Source organism: Hyperoodon ampullatus (genome assembly GCF_949752795.1).
Source record: "Hyperoodon ampullatus genome assembly, chromosome: 7".
Taxonomy (NCBI): domain Eukaryota; kingdom Metazoa; phylum Chordata; class Mammalia; order Artiodactyla; family Ziphiidae; genus Hyperoodon; species Hyperoodon ampullatus.
Genome location: NC_136920.1, coordinates 12,483,335 through 12,496,921, shown reverse-complemented (window position 1 = coordinate 12,496,921; position 13,587 = coordinate 12,483,335). Strand labels below are relative to the sequence as shown.

General features: G+C 56.8%; 1 protein-coding gene across 1 annotated transcript; it reads right to left on the bottom strand.

Annotated features, from left to right (window-relative positions):
• Positions 1 to 863: 863 nt before the first annotated feature.
• Positions 864 to 12,921, bottom strand: FADS1 (fatty acid desaturase 1; the record flags this gene model as incomplete). The annotated part of the gene is made up of 12 exons (XM_079708807.1): positions 12,713 to 12,921; positions 10,654 to 10,764; positions 9,893 to 10,090; positions 9,135 to 9,236; positions 8,903 to 9,031; positions 4,823 to 4,883; positions 3,092 to 3,168; positions 2,089 to 2,186; positions 1,824 to 1,920; positions 1,494 to 1,573; positions 1,261 to 1,386; positions 864 to 915 (listed from the first exon to the last, which is right to left on the bottom strand). The coding sequence occupies exons 1-12, from the start codon at positions 12,902 to 12,904 to the stop codon at positions 864 to 866; spliced, it is 1,323 nt and encodes a 440-aa protein (XP_079564933.1). The 5' UTR covers positions 12,905 to 12,921.
• Positions 12,922 to 13,587: the final 666 nt, after the last annotated feature.

Here is a 13,587-nt window from a genome sequence, read left to right as displayed (position 1 = left end):
TATGGAGCAAGAAGTAGACTCCCCATCCTAGGAGTGTTCTCTCCCTCGGGTGGTGGTCAAAAGAGGTGAATCAAAAAGCTGAAAGGATTTTTAATGGCCAGAGACTCTCTGCTGGTTGTTTGGGCAAGCCCTGGGACCTTATGCTCCTTCTGTACCCTGGATGGAATGCGGGACCAAATCCTGTAGTGCCAGCATCCTTCAGAGCCAGATGCCTCCAACACCAAGCTGCCAGGCCTCAGGCGCTCATGCTTCCTTTCTAAATCTTGCCCAGAAGGTTCAGCTGCTCTGCCCTCCTCCAGCCTGTGAACCTCTGAGGTTTACAAGCAAGAGTGGAGAAGGCACTGAGAAGTGGACCGGTAAGATGAGCTCCTCCCTTTCCTGGATGGAATTTTTTTTTTTTTTGGCCAAACTGCACGGCATGTGGGGTCTTCGTTCCCCAACCAGGGATTGAACCTGCACCCCCTGCATTGGAAGCACGGAGTTTTAACCACTGGACCGCCAGGGAAGTCCCCTGGGTAGAATTTTAGTGCTAAATCTCTTCCTGATTTCTGGGTTCAGTAGACCCTTCCTATTCGAACACCCTTCTGACTCCCTGTTTGCCCACCAACCACTTGCATCTGCTAAACAAAAAAGGAAACAAAACTTTCACATCCCTGTCCCAACAGCTCCACCCCTCCTTCCAGGGGTCTTGCGCACCCCTCTTTGGGTCTTAGATCTGTGCCTAGAAGATAAAGGGGAGGAGTTTGAGTCAGAGCCTTTATCTCCTCAAACCACCCCCTCTGAATATTAGGATTGTAGTGGCATTGTCCCCAAGCCCCCTCTGCTTTGGCTCCAAGGCTCTTCTTCCAGATGGGAGGCTGCTCTTATTGGTGGAGATAGGCATCTAGCCAGAGCTGCCCGGACTCTCTCAGTGAGCTGAGGGGACAAGATGGGAGCAGGTGGTGAGGGAGACAGAGTGGAGAGGAGCCCCAAAGCCATACCTGCCAGAAGTGCAGCAGTGAGGCCCTTCCAGAGGTGATGTAAGGCCCCCTTGACGTGAGCACTCGCCTCCCCTTTGCTTCTGAGAAAGGGCTTGGGCCATGGCACTGAGAGCAAAGGCCCAAACTGGCCACAAGACCAACAGAGCACCTGGCCTTGGCCTTGGTGACCTCCATTCCAGATGGCACCTTCCTGTGGCTCCCACCCCATACTTCACCACTGACCCCACTGCCCTGCCCTCTTCCGGCCCTCCCAGCCCTCTTCCCAGGCTCAGATACTCACTGGACAATGTCGGCAAAGGCTGAGAACAGGGGCTTGGACTGGTACTCTATGCCATGCTTGGCACACAGGGACTGCACCAGGGGAGCCACTTTGTGGTAATTGTGTCGAGGCATCGTGGGGAAAAGACTTCACGGAGAACAGGGGACAGTCAGTGGCCCCAGCTCCTGTGGCCCCCCATCCCCCTCCTACGTGGACCCTCCCCAGGTCCCTGCTTCCCAGGCCTCCCTACTCACTGGTGCTCAATCTGGAAGTTGAGGTGGCCACTGAACCAGTCATTGAAGGCCGACTTATGGACATTGCATGTTGCCTGGAGCTGGAGGAGAAGGTCGGGGGAGCATGGCTCTGGGTACCAGATGGAAAGGCCAGCCCAGCCTTCTCCAGGCAAAGCTGGCCTGTCCCTGGTCACTCCCTTCTCCACGTGGTGGCAGGAGAGAAGCTTCAGGCTAACGAGGCAAGGTTTGGGAGCGTCTGTTGTTACCACCGCCCACCCCCCTACCCTGGGTCTGTGCCCACCCACCCTTCTTATTAGTTGTGCCCAGGTCTTCCAAGTGACTGTCCCTCACCTGGGTGGAGACCCAGTCCACGTTCCTGTCGTAATCAATGTGCATGGGGATGTGGTTCATCTGTGTCACCCACACAAACCAGTTGCTTTCCAGGAACCTGGTGGACATGGCACCCAGACAAAACCAGTACAAGCAGAGCCCAGAGTTCTGACTCTCGCTCAGAAGCTGCTCCAACCCCGCCACCTTCCCCAGCCAACGCCCCCAGACCAGACTGGTTACTCCCACACATCTCTGCGCTGCTCCCTCCTCCCCATTCAAATACTACCTGACCATGAAGAAAAGGCCCAGGAAGCCTTTCAGTCCCAGCAGCGGCACGTAAGTGAGGAAGATGCGGACGTAGAAGCTGATCATCCAGGCCAAGTCCTGCAGCGAGAGGCAGCCCTGTGACAGCACAAAGCACCTCTCCTCTCACGGCACTTGTTCCTCTGCGTGGAGCAGCCATCCTCCCCGGTCCTCAGACTGGAGTGCTCACGGCAGCCTTTCTCAGCTGCCCGTCCGGCACCATCTAGCCCCGCTCCGTCCCTAGTGGCGCCCCCAGCCCTCCCTGCCTGTTTCCTTCACAGGTGCCAGGTCTCCCTGCCTCCACTTCCTCCCAACCCGTCTCCATCCTTCACTCCTTCATCACGCTGCCAAGTGAGTCTTCCAGGATCGTGGCTCAGTCTGTGCCAGTGCCCTGATCAAATCGCTGATGAGTTTTCTGCACCACCCTCCTCCCCTGACACCCGAGTCCTCCACCACATGTCCAGTGACCAGATTCGCCCCTTAATTCCCAGCTTCTCTGCTCAGAGTCCATCCCAACTCCCCTGCCTCTGCCTGTCCTCCAAGGCCAGCTAGGTAAGTGACTTTGCGAAGTCTTTTCTGATGCCTCCCATCCAGCCAGATGCAGTCAGGCCCCTTTCGAAATCCTCAAACCTTCTGCCTGTACCTCGTCTGGTGTCAACCACATCCTGTTTCATCAGAAGTTTCCTGAGTGAAGGTGCCGTCTCTTATTCATCTTCCCCCTCCCCAGCCTGGCCCCTGCTTTAGGCCAAGCACAATAGCCTCAGGAGATAACTCGCTGAATTAAATAGGGCATCAGGAGTCAGGTTGCCTGCTGAGCCCAAATCATCTCACCTAGAGATAAGGAAGGGTCTCTACCTGGTTCTGTTACTTGGCTCTAAATTAGGCCTGGAGTAAATCTCAGTGGGATTTCCCCTGGAGAACCCCCTTCCCATCCCTCAGGGTACTGGAGACAAAGGATGTGGGATCTGGGGGCCGTGGATACTTACCACCCACTTCTTCCTCTGGATAACAAAATAGAAAATATACCACTGGAAGTAGAGAGGCAGCAAGGCTGGGGGCCCAACTGGGGAGGAAATGGACACAAGGGGGTAGGTGTGAGCAGCACTAAAGGGTCACTAAAGGGCCAGTTGGTGCTGGACAGATGGCCTCCAGCACAGGGCTGCCCCTCTGGCATCTCCTCCTGTTGCCCCTCCAGCTGCCTCGGCAGTCCTCAATCCACTGGACCCGAAAGGTGCTGAAGGTGGGCATGAGTGCAAGTCTGAAGAAAGCAGGATCTCCCAGTGGATGCTGAGAGGGTGAGGTGGGGGGAACGTGGCATTCTCTTCCATGGAAAAGGACAGCTGGGGAGACAGGCCCCACGCACGGAACCTGCTCTGTTCCTGTGCCTTTAAAAAGGTACTGCTCATCCTCCCGGACTTGTGCTGTCCGCAGCCCTGCCCCTACCAGGGGCCTTCCTCCTGGCCCTACGCCTGTCCTTGCAATCATCTGCCCTGTGCTCCTGGCTGCTCCACCATGCAGATGAAGGGACGGGAGCAGGAAAGGGTGTGTGTTGAGTGGGGGGAACCCTGCTGATCCTTCACAGGCTGAAAGCTCTCTTCCCTGGACTAGGGAAACAAGCTTGTGCCACCCAACCTGAAGCAGCCTGGAGGTCGGCTGTGGAGAGGGGTGGAGGAGCTTCTCTTAGAACTGGGAGTTGATGTGGGTCCTGTCCTATGTGCGCGTTGGTTTCCTTCTGTGTCCCTTCTCTGCAGGGCCCTGTTACCTATAAGCCCAGCATTACAATGCCCACACATGGCTCTTCTATCCTGACGTGCCATGAATTCTAACCTTTTTTCTGGACGTTTCTGCTCCACCTTTCTATCCCATCCCCCTTTCTCCACAGGGGTGGAGTAACAGGCAGTTAAGATATATTCCTTTGAAAGAAAATGGGATCAATGGACTCATCCTCTCCTTTCCCTTTAAAAATTTGAATTTTTAAAAGGGTTTAAAAATTTTTAGACCTTATGGAGATTTTTTTTTTTTTTTTTTTTTTTTTTTTTTTTTTTTTTTTTTGCATTACGTGGGCTTCTCACTACTGTGGCCTCTCCCGCCGCGGAGCACAGGCTCCGGACGCGCAGGCCCAGCAGCCATGGCTCACGGGCCTAGCCGCTCCGCGGCATGTGGGATCCTCCCAGACCGGGGCACGAACCCGTGTCCCCTGCATCGGCAGGCGGACTCTCAACCACTGCGCCACCAGGGAAGCCCCCTTATGGAGATTTTTAAAGCAGGGAATATACACAGCAGTCTTCAGAAAGAGCTTAGGACAACCACAGCAATGTTTTCTCCCCAGCTCCCTCTTCAGGTCCAATCCTCCCATTGCTAGTCTATCTACCTTTGTCCTTCTGGGTGTTAGACTGTGTCCCACTGCGTCACCTTGGCCCTGGCCTGTTTGACAAGATTTAAAGTGAGGTTTCAGGCTTAGTTGGGATGGCCTGCCACCATTCAGTTCCCTTGTGGAAGCCAGGGTGGGGCTGGAGGAACTAGTTTACCCCAACACAAGTGACCTTTGACCAAACATTAGCCTAACTCTTGCCTTTGCCCCTTGAGAAGGTAGACTGCCCCCTTGCAGGGGGCACCCTGTTCCAGGTGGAGAACTTCCTCCAGCCTTCACTTCAAGTACTGCAGTCCCGGGGCCGCATCCCAACCCCCGCCCCCCGGGGCTGGATGAGGACACTCACTCAGGAAGAAGTATCTGTGCTGGTGGTTGTATGGCATGTACTTTTTCTTCTGTTTCCCAAGCTGTGAAGGAAAGCAAACACACATCAGCACCCACAGGCCAGTCACCCATTCCCCTCCCCTTGTGACCTTGGCTTCTCCCTGCTCAGGAGCCGAGGCCTCCTGCGGGGGCCGTCACAAGCTGGCGCTATGGAAAGCTCCAACAAGCCCAGCCTTACCTCCAGCTCCTGGCGCGTGAAGCCCAGGCTGCTGGATTTGCCAAGCGCGTCACACCGTGGACGCAGCTCGGTGGCCCTGGCCCACACCCACACCCACACGAGGCCTGGGCACAAAGGAGCCTGCAGGTCCTCAGTACTCCTCGTGCTCAGCCCGAGACGCCCTTGTCAGGTTTCCAGGCCCCTCCACCTTCCCTTCCTTTCTCCATCTGGTACTCTTTTGACACCAGGGTCTCCACAGACAACAATTTTTACCCTTACACGGGCCAGGATCCCCTCTACATCCAGTCCCTGACCTTCTCCAAATCTTTCGGTCTCTTCAAGTGTCAACATGAGCTTTATAAAATCCCTTGAAAGCTAAGCACAGTTTGGCAAATATTTGTGGAAAGATTACCAAAATCAGCTTGGCAATCTGAAGGCTCTGGCAAGGTTTTCCCCCGCGGCTGGTGGTGATTTTGTAAGCTGAGCGGCCATAGAGACAGGCTGGGGCTGCCAGACTAGCCAGTCAGTCCGGGTCCCCTAGCGGGAGCTCTCACAACCATGACAGTGAAGCTCTGCGCTTGTTTTCAAGTCATGGCTCCTTCTGTTCCTCGTGTCCTGGTTAGTTCTGGCCACCAGACGACCACAGGGCACAGGAGGGACTCTACCCCAGAGCAGAATGCCAGCTCACCCTTCTTTCATGAGTCCATCTACTGTTTTGACAGGACATTTACTGATACCTTATCCTGTGCCAGGCACTTCTGCTAAATGAAGCCTTTCTCCATTAAGTGATTCATTCAACAATTTATTTATTGAGCATCAAGGTGCCCGGCATTGTTCTAGGTGTGAGGATACAGAGATGAATAACACGAAATTCCTACCCTCGTGGAGCTTATCATCTGAGGAGAGGAAGCTGGTGATAAATTTGTAGACAGAGCTCAAGGTAATTACAGATTAAAAACAGGAAAATATGACAGAAAGTGAGGTAGGCAGCATTTTGGCTAGGGTAGTACTATATATGGCCTCCTGGGGCCCTGACATCAGAACTGAGACCTGAATGGTGAGAAGGAGCCAGCAACGCAGACATTCGGGGGAAGAGCATTTAAAGCAGAGGGAACAAAGGTTTGGGACGTTCAAGGGACAGAAAGAAGGCCAGTGTGGCTGGGAATATAACAGAGGAGAATAGTTGATAAAGCCAGAAAACTAGGGACGGCCGCACCATGTTGAGCCTTAGCCCTGGGAAGGCCACAGTAAGAAGGTTAGATTTTATTCCAGTGGGGATGGGAAGCCCGGGACGGCTTTCAGCAGGTGGCACTATCTGCTTTGCGCTTTAAAGGCTCACTCTGGCTAGAGGTGGGGGAATGAACTGTAGAGGGCAGGTAGAGTTGAAGGGAGACCAGTGAGAAGGCTGGAACAATGATCTAGACCTGAGATGGACCAGACCCGGGGATGGGAGGCAGGGGAGAAGGAGAAGTCGATGGACTGGGATATGTTCTGGAGGCAGCAAGCCTTGCTGATGACCTGGAGGTGGGGGTGAAGTTCATCCCATCCCGAGCAACATTAACTGAGGCGGGGGAAGCCGGAAGAGGAGCATCTGTCTTGTTTGGTGGGGTGTGTAGGCAGAACTCTGACCTTATTTTGGGACTCTTAGGGAAGGGAGCCCTGTCCGCTGTCTGCCTCTTCGAATGGCAATCAAATTAGGATTGTAATGGCCATTACAACCCTGATAACTGCCCCCCTGTGTTTCAACTCTTGGAGGCCAGAAAGGTGGTATTTCGGGTGAAGTGTCCCCTGCACTTCCTTGTTGTCCAGGAGAGTTGGGAGGCACTGGGGCGGATGCTACTGGGTCAGCCCAGGGATCAGTGCTCAGTCAAACTGGACCCAGTGAGGCTGAACCAAGTGCCCAGCAGCCTGTAGCCCACGCATTTCCTAACAGCCTAACCTCAGCCTCATAACTAGGCAAAAAAAAAAAAAAGTTATTTTTTTCCCAGAGCATTCTCTATTTTTAGTGTCTGCAGATAGGAGTTTCCTAAAAACCTTAGTACCAAGAAGCAACAGAGGCAGTGGTGTGAGAAGACTCTCTTCCACTTAAGACTCCCATCTTCTTTTTTTTTTTTTCTGCGGTATGCGGGCCTCTCACTGCTGTGGCCTCTCCCGTTGCGGAGCACAGGCTCCGGACGCGCAGGCTCAGCGGCCATGGCTCACGGGCCCAGCCGCTCCGCGGCATGTGGGATCCTCCCGGACCGGGGCACAAACCCGTGTCCCCTGCATCGGCAGGCGGACTCCCAACCACTGCACCACCAGGGAAGCCCCCCATCTTTTTAAAAAAAATCTTCTAGTGACACCAGCAGTGCTACCAGAGCCTCATGCTCTGCCCAGTAAATAACCCACACCCTCTAAGGAGCCACCGGAGCCACGGGAGGCTGAGGCTGGTTCGTCATTTGCACAGTGTTGGGCATGGAGCAAACCAAGTAAGTCCCTATTTAGGAAGTGGGAAAATTAGGACCTTGTGGCAAGCCTCAAGCTAGGGGCTCCTGGTGCTAGGACAGCCAGTGCTGCCAGAGCCTTCCCCCAGAGGTCTCCTCATGGCCGGAGAGGAGAGCCAGGCTATCTTGAACTCATGCCTGGAACTGAAGTGTATTTAACAACAGTTTAATTCCTGGCGTGTTGAAATGTTATAATGTGCCATGAAGTGGGGGAGGGGGACCTGGCACAACTCTGACTATAGCCTAGAGCCTCGGGACAAAGGGTTTTATTTTATTTATTATTATTTTTTTTAACGTTTTGGGTCAAAGGGTTTTAAATTAACTTTTTTTTTTTTTTTTGCGGTACGCAGGCCTCTCACTGTTGTGGCCTCTCCCATTGCGGAGCACAGGTTCCGGATGCACAGGCTCAGTGGCCATGGCTCATGGGCCCAGCTGCTCCACGGCATGTGGGAATCTTCCCGGACCGGGGCACAAACCCGTGTCACATGCATCGGCAGGCGGACTCTCAACTACTGTGCCACCAGGGAAGCCCTAACTTAACTTTTTAAAGAACTCCCCTGGGGGCTTCCCTGGTGGCGCAGTGGTTGAGAATCCGCCTGCCGATTCAGGGGACACGGGTTCGTGCCCCAGTCCGGGAAGATCCCACGTGCCGCAGAGCGGCTGGGCCCGTGAGCCATGGCCGCTGAGCCTGCGCGTCCGGAGGCTGTGCTCCGCAACGGGAGAGGCCACAACAGTGAAAGGCCCGCATAACGCAAAAAAAAAAAAAAAAAAAAAAAAAAAAGAACTCCCCTGGCCACTCACAGCCGTCCATCGCTTTACGCTCACTAAAGGCTCACCAGATCTCCACCCACCCCCAGGCTTTAGCAGCTACGTTATAATGGTTGCTCACACCCTCAGATGACAACTCAAACCCAGTGCTGACCACCCTGAAAGTCAGGCTAGGATCAGGTGGGTGGGAAGAATTACTCAGTGAATGAATATTCTAGATAATGGGCATCAGAGAAGAGTAAGCCAGTGTAGCCGTTGTGTAAGAGTGAGGATTACAAAGTGCAGGGGGCTGACTGCCTGGGGTTGGAGTGTCTAAAAAGCACCTGCAAGGAGGGCCATCCATCACCTTCAAGGCCGAGCAGGGTTTGCACAGCAATCTGGTCATCTTTGGGTCCTTAGCAGCGTGGGGTACCTTTCTGCAACAGCTATTTGCTGACTTGAACTCATGAGGGAAGACAGGTGAGTGTCCTGGGCAGCCTGCTTACTGCCTGTGGCGTCCCACAACTTCCAAACAGCCAGCCAGCCCGGCCCCCAATGTCTTGCCCACACTGACAGCATTGTGAGCACTTCCCTGCAAGCCCTGTGTGCTGCCTGGTTCCCATTCTCCGAGACCTTCACTGATACCTCTGCTCACCTCGACAGAGAGGATCTTCCCCAAAGCAAAGAAGAAGGGGTGCATGTTGATGTCCGGGTCTTTGCGGAAGCAGTTGGGCTTGGCATGGTGCTGGAAGTGCAGGTGGTTCCACCAACTGGCAGGGGCCCCCTACAGAAAAGCGGGGCATGAGTATGGAAGCCTGGTGCCGCCCCTCCCCCAGGCAGCCCATTGTTGACTGGAGTTTCAGAGAGCCCCTCCCCGTCCCATTGACCTTCAGGTGGCCAATCACGAAATGATGTAGCAGGTGGTTCCATGTAGAGGTGCTGAAGACGGACAGGTGTCCAAAGTCATGCTGCAGCCAGCCAGCCTGGGCCTGGGTGAGAAAGGCTAGCGCTGAGAGCAGCCCACCAGCCCCGCATCTGTCTCAACTGACTCGGCCTCTCCCTTGTCCTTCATCTACCTAGGCCTGTGCTGGCCTAACTGAGCACATCAGGAAAGGAGTCAGGAAGCCTGGGTCCTGCTCTGACTCACACAAAAGCTAGGGCAAATCACTACCCCTTCCCTGTTCTTCAGTGTCCCCAGCTCTGGAGTTCGGTGACTTCCGATGGACTGAACGTCCAAACTACAGAACAGGACAGAGTGACAAACTCAGGCAAGTGGAAGGCTTAACTAATGGGTTCTGACAGCCAGGTATTAGGGCCTCAGCTGAGAAACCAGAATCTTGGTTCTTGGCACACCTGGACTGTGACAGAACCTGAACATGAAGTTTCAGAGGAGAAATGCCACGGGAAGAAGGGAGCCCTGGGAGAAGCGGCTGGAGAGGCCGTGGGAGAAATGAAGGTGCACATGTGGTGAAGACGAGCAGATGAAAGCCACAGACGACGGAATGTGTGCTCTTTCTGCACCAACTCTCCCGCACGTCCTCAGCTCTGCCCTGGACAGAGGGCTCCTTGGCCTCCCAAGGGGTACAAAGAATATTCCCCACGGAAGCTGAGCTGGTTGTGTTCTTGACAAGCCCAGGGCTCTCACCTGAACTGTGCTGAGCAGCACTGCACAGAGGAGGAAGGGCAGGAAGGATGTCCCAAAGAGCCGAAGAGTGAGCCAGGCAACGACATCCAGCAGCAGGATGTGCAGCAGGTACAGCAGGAAGAAGACGGGGTTCGCCTTCATGAGCCCCACCCGCTCCACCGTGGCCTGCAGCTCCCGGAACTCCTCAGTCAGCTCCTTCTGTAGAAGAGTGGAGATGGGTGTTATTCTCCCCAGATGCAACCCAGCACTGGAGCCAAGGACCCTCTTAAGCTCAAGGCCCTCCCACCAAGGTAGCTAAGGGAAGCCAACGGTCCTAGGTAAAGATACCACAGTGCTGAGGAAGGATGACAGGAGGTGCTATGGGATCGAGTCTAAGAGCATGTGGTCTTTGGAGTTAAACAGAATTCATTCAAGCCACTGCTCTGCCACTTAGCAATGGTGTGATCCTTGGCCGAGTTGCTTAACCTCTCTGAGACTCAGTTTTCTCATCTGTAACTGTGTGTGGATTATATGATGTTACGCTTGGCACAGAGTAAGTGCTCAGTCGATAGGTCTCATGTTGAGGATGGGGATGGTGGTGGTGGCCTTGTGAGAACCACAGGTTCCAGAGCCCTGCCACCCAATGACTACGCAGAAGAAGCAAGGATCTCGACATTCCCAAGAACTCCTGACTGTGGTCACCTGTGACCATATCTAGGCCTTCCTTCTACCTTTTGCCCCTCAACAACTGCAGGATCTCCAAACAGCAAACGGGGTCTCACATTCTTAGTGGGCTCAAAGCTGGGCTGCTCCGGAGACAGTTCTCCAATCAGGAGAGAGTTCATATACTTCCTCACAAGGCCCTTGTTGATGTGGAACGCCACAAAGGGATCCTGCAAGTTTGGGGAGAAGGCAGAACAGTGAGGAAGTCAGCCCGGCCCCCCGAGACCTGTGGAGGGCTCACACCAAAGACCATCCTCCTGATCCAGCAAGGAGGCTGAACCCAAGTTCAAACAGATCCCACCCCCCTCCAGGCAGCTGCCCTTTGAGAGTGCTCAGACCTGTCCCCGGTGTCCACAGCTCAGGATCACCCAACAACTGTGTTCTAGGAAGAAGGGTACCACGCCAAGGAGTAGGAAGCACGGGTAGGGCGACCACAGAAAGACCTGCCTGGGCTGGCCTTTCCTCTAGGTGTCTCATGAAATGTGCTGAGGGAGACTCCCTGTGTCCACCTGGAGGACTTTTGCATTTCTCCCCCTTCCCTCCGCTGCTGTTCTGGTTGGGGTTCCATATTTCCCTTCCCACTCTGAACACCCCCTGCCTTAGGGCACTAATTTTGGTTACGCAAGGTGGGGTCCTCAGTGACTAGATTAACGAGACTAATGTCCTTTAGGTCAGACAGCCCCAGGCCCAAAGCCACAAGCTTGGAGGCGGAGGGAGCCGGGGCGGAGCCGGCGGCCGGTGGCACCACACATCCGGACCAATCGCGGTCTCCGCTGCGGCCGGCCCCGGCCCTAAATCACACTGCAGGAAGCCTGCTCCGTCTACGCATGCGCCAGTCCACACCTTCGCCTTCGGCCACTGCCTGAGCTCCCCAGTGGTCACTCCGGAGACGAGCACAGGCTCAGGCCTCGACTCCCAGGCCAGCCGCGTCGGAGGGAGAGGCGGGTCCTTACCGCGTTAGGCTGCACCGCCACATCACGGGAACCCTAGTGGTCCGAGGTGCGCTCCGAGATTGCAGGGAGAAAGCTGGGGACAGTGGAAGGGGTCACGCCGCTAGGCGAAGGATGGGGGAAGGATATAGGGGGAGGGGACAGGCGAAGCGAACGCTCCAACCTTTGGGTCCCAAGGAGTGGTCCCCCAGCTCTCAAACCCAGAAGGGAAGTGCTAGGTGCTTTAGTTCCGAGAGCAGGTTGTCTAGAGAGGGAAGCAACAGAATCGGGGCTGGGACGCGCGCTGGCCCGCAGTGAGGCCTGAAGGAGGAAGGATGCGACCCAGCACCGGGCCTACAGCCCAGGACTGCAAACAGCTGCTGGCCTGAGGCTGAGGGACCTCCCCACAGGATTCCAGGACTGTTCCAGGGCCCTCGCTAAGTGTATGCTGATGCAGCCCCCCCCGCCCCCCAACCCCCCCCCCCCCCACCTTCAGCACGCTGCTCCCACTCTTTTTTGTGCACGAGCAGGCGCTAGCCCTCTCTGGCCGGTGCTGCCCCTTCCCTACCCTCCGGTCTTCACCCTGTGCAGGGGTTCCTAAGGCAGCGGACACTAGGTGGCTTCCCCCCTCAGGAAAATCCCCGAGTGTGGTTCCCTCGTTCTCTGCCCTGCTCACGCTCGCCAGTCTAGTCCGGCATGCTCGGCCCGGACGGGTCTGCGCTTCCCTCCCAGCCACCAAGACAGGTCAAGACTTGATCCCTCTCCCTGCCACTGATCCCTCCTCCCTTGGTGTCGGCAGTGCCGCCGTCCAGGGGTTCCACATCCCCGCTGTCCTCCCTCCTACCCCTGCTCCGGGGACTGCCCACGCCTGGAGAACGCAGACTCCGGGCAGCAGACGGAGCGCACGGACCGATGGCGTGGCCCTTTGTTTGTGCGTGCACGTTGCCGGCCTCCCTCCCTCCCTCCCTACTCCCCAGACTCCACTTTTCGCAGCCTCTCTCCTGCCCTTGCATCCCCTATTCGCAGCACACCCAATCACCTGGCAACCGGTACGCTCCTGCGCCTCCCGGCTTTTCCCCGAATTAGAGTGTTCGGCCCTGAGTGCCAAATCTCTTGTCTCGCGCGCAGGGCCCCAGGCTCCGACCGCCCGGCCCCGCCTCCTCCCGTTCCCTGGACTGGCAGCGCTTACCGTGGCGTCCTGCCCCGCGTAGTGGCTGATGACCCGGGAGCCCCCGGGGTGCTGGCGGGTGAACTCGCTGATGTTGTACACCTTCCGGTCAATCACGAGCCACCGCTCTTTGTCGCGTCCCGAGCGCTGCGCCACCTCGTCCCAGGTGAAGTAGCGCGGGGTAGGCCCCTGGGCCGGGGTCTCGGGGGCCATCGGGGCCGGGCGATGCCGCGCGCCGACTGGGCAAGGGAGGTCAGGCGCGCGCACGGGACCCGCGGGGTAGCGCGCACCGGCCTCGAGTGCTCAGGGAGCCGGTCCGCTGTCGCCCGCCTAGAGCCCGCCGCCCGCGCGTCGGGTTTTCAGCAACCGAGGTGGTCGGCGCCGAGCCCCGCTGCGCGCGCTTCTATTGGTCGAGCCGCGTGGCGCGGGGACCGAGTCCCCGCCTTCCCTCCGGCCCCGCGCGGGCGGGCGCTGCAGGAGGGTCGTGGCAGGCCGGCTGAGCGCGGGGACGCGCGCCCCCTCGCGGGCTCTTTGCGGGGGTCGCCGCCGGACCCCACTCTCCGACTCACGCCTGAAGATCACAGGGGGCGCCGCGGGCAAGATAACGGTTCCTGTGGAGGCTCCTGTGTGCGGGCCCGGCTCGCGGGGTGGCGGCACCGGGTGCGCGGGCGCCCTGGGCTACTAGGGTAGGGTGGGCTCGGCCGAGCCGGGTGAGTGGGTGCATGGGGGGCCGGCCTCGCGGCCTGGGAGGCCTGCCGGGCCCGCGGGGTTGGAGATTGAGGGGTTTGGTGAGGGGGTGTGGTGAGGGGTTGTCCCAGGGGCCTCGTCTTTGGGTTTGGGCCGTCCTCGCCAGTCTCCCGACGCTGACCCTCCAGAGATCCACCTGATGAACTCCC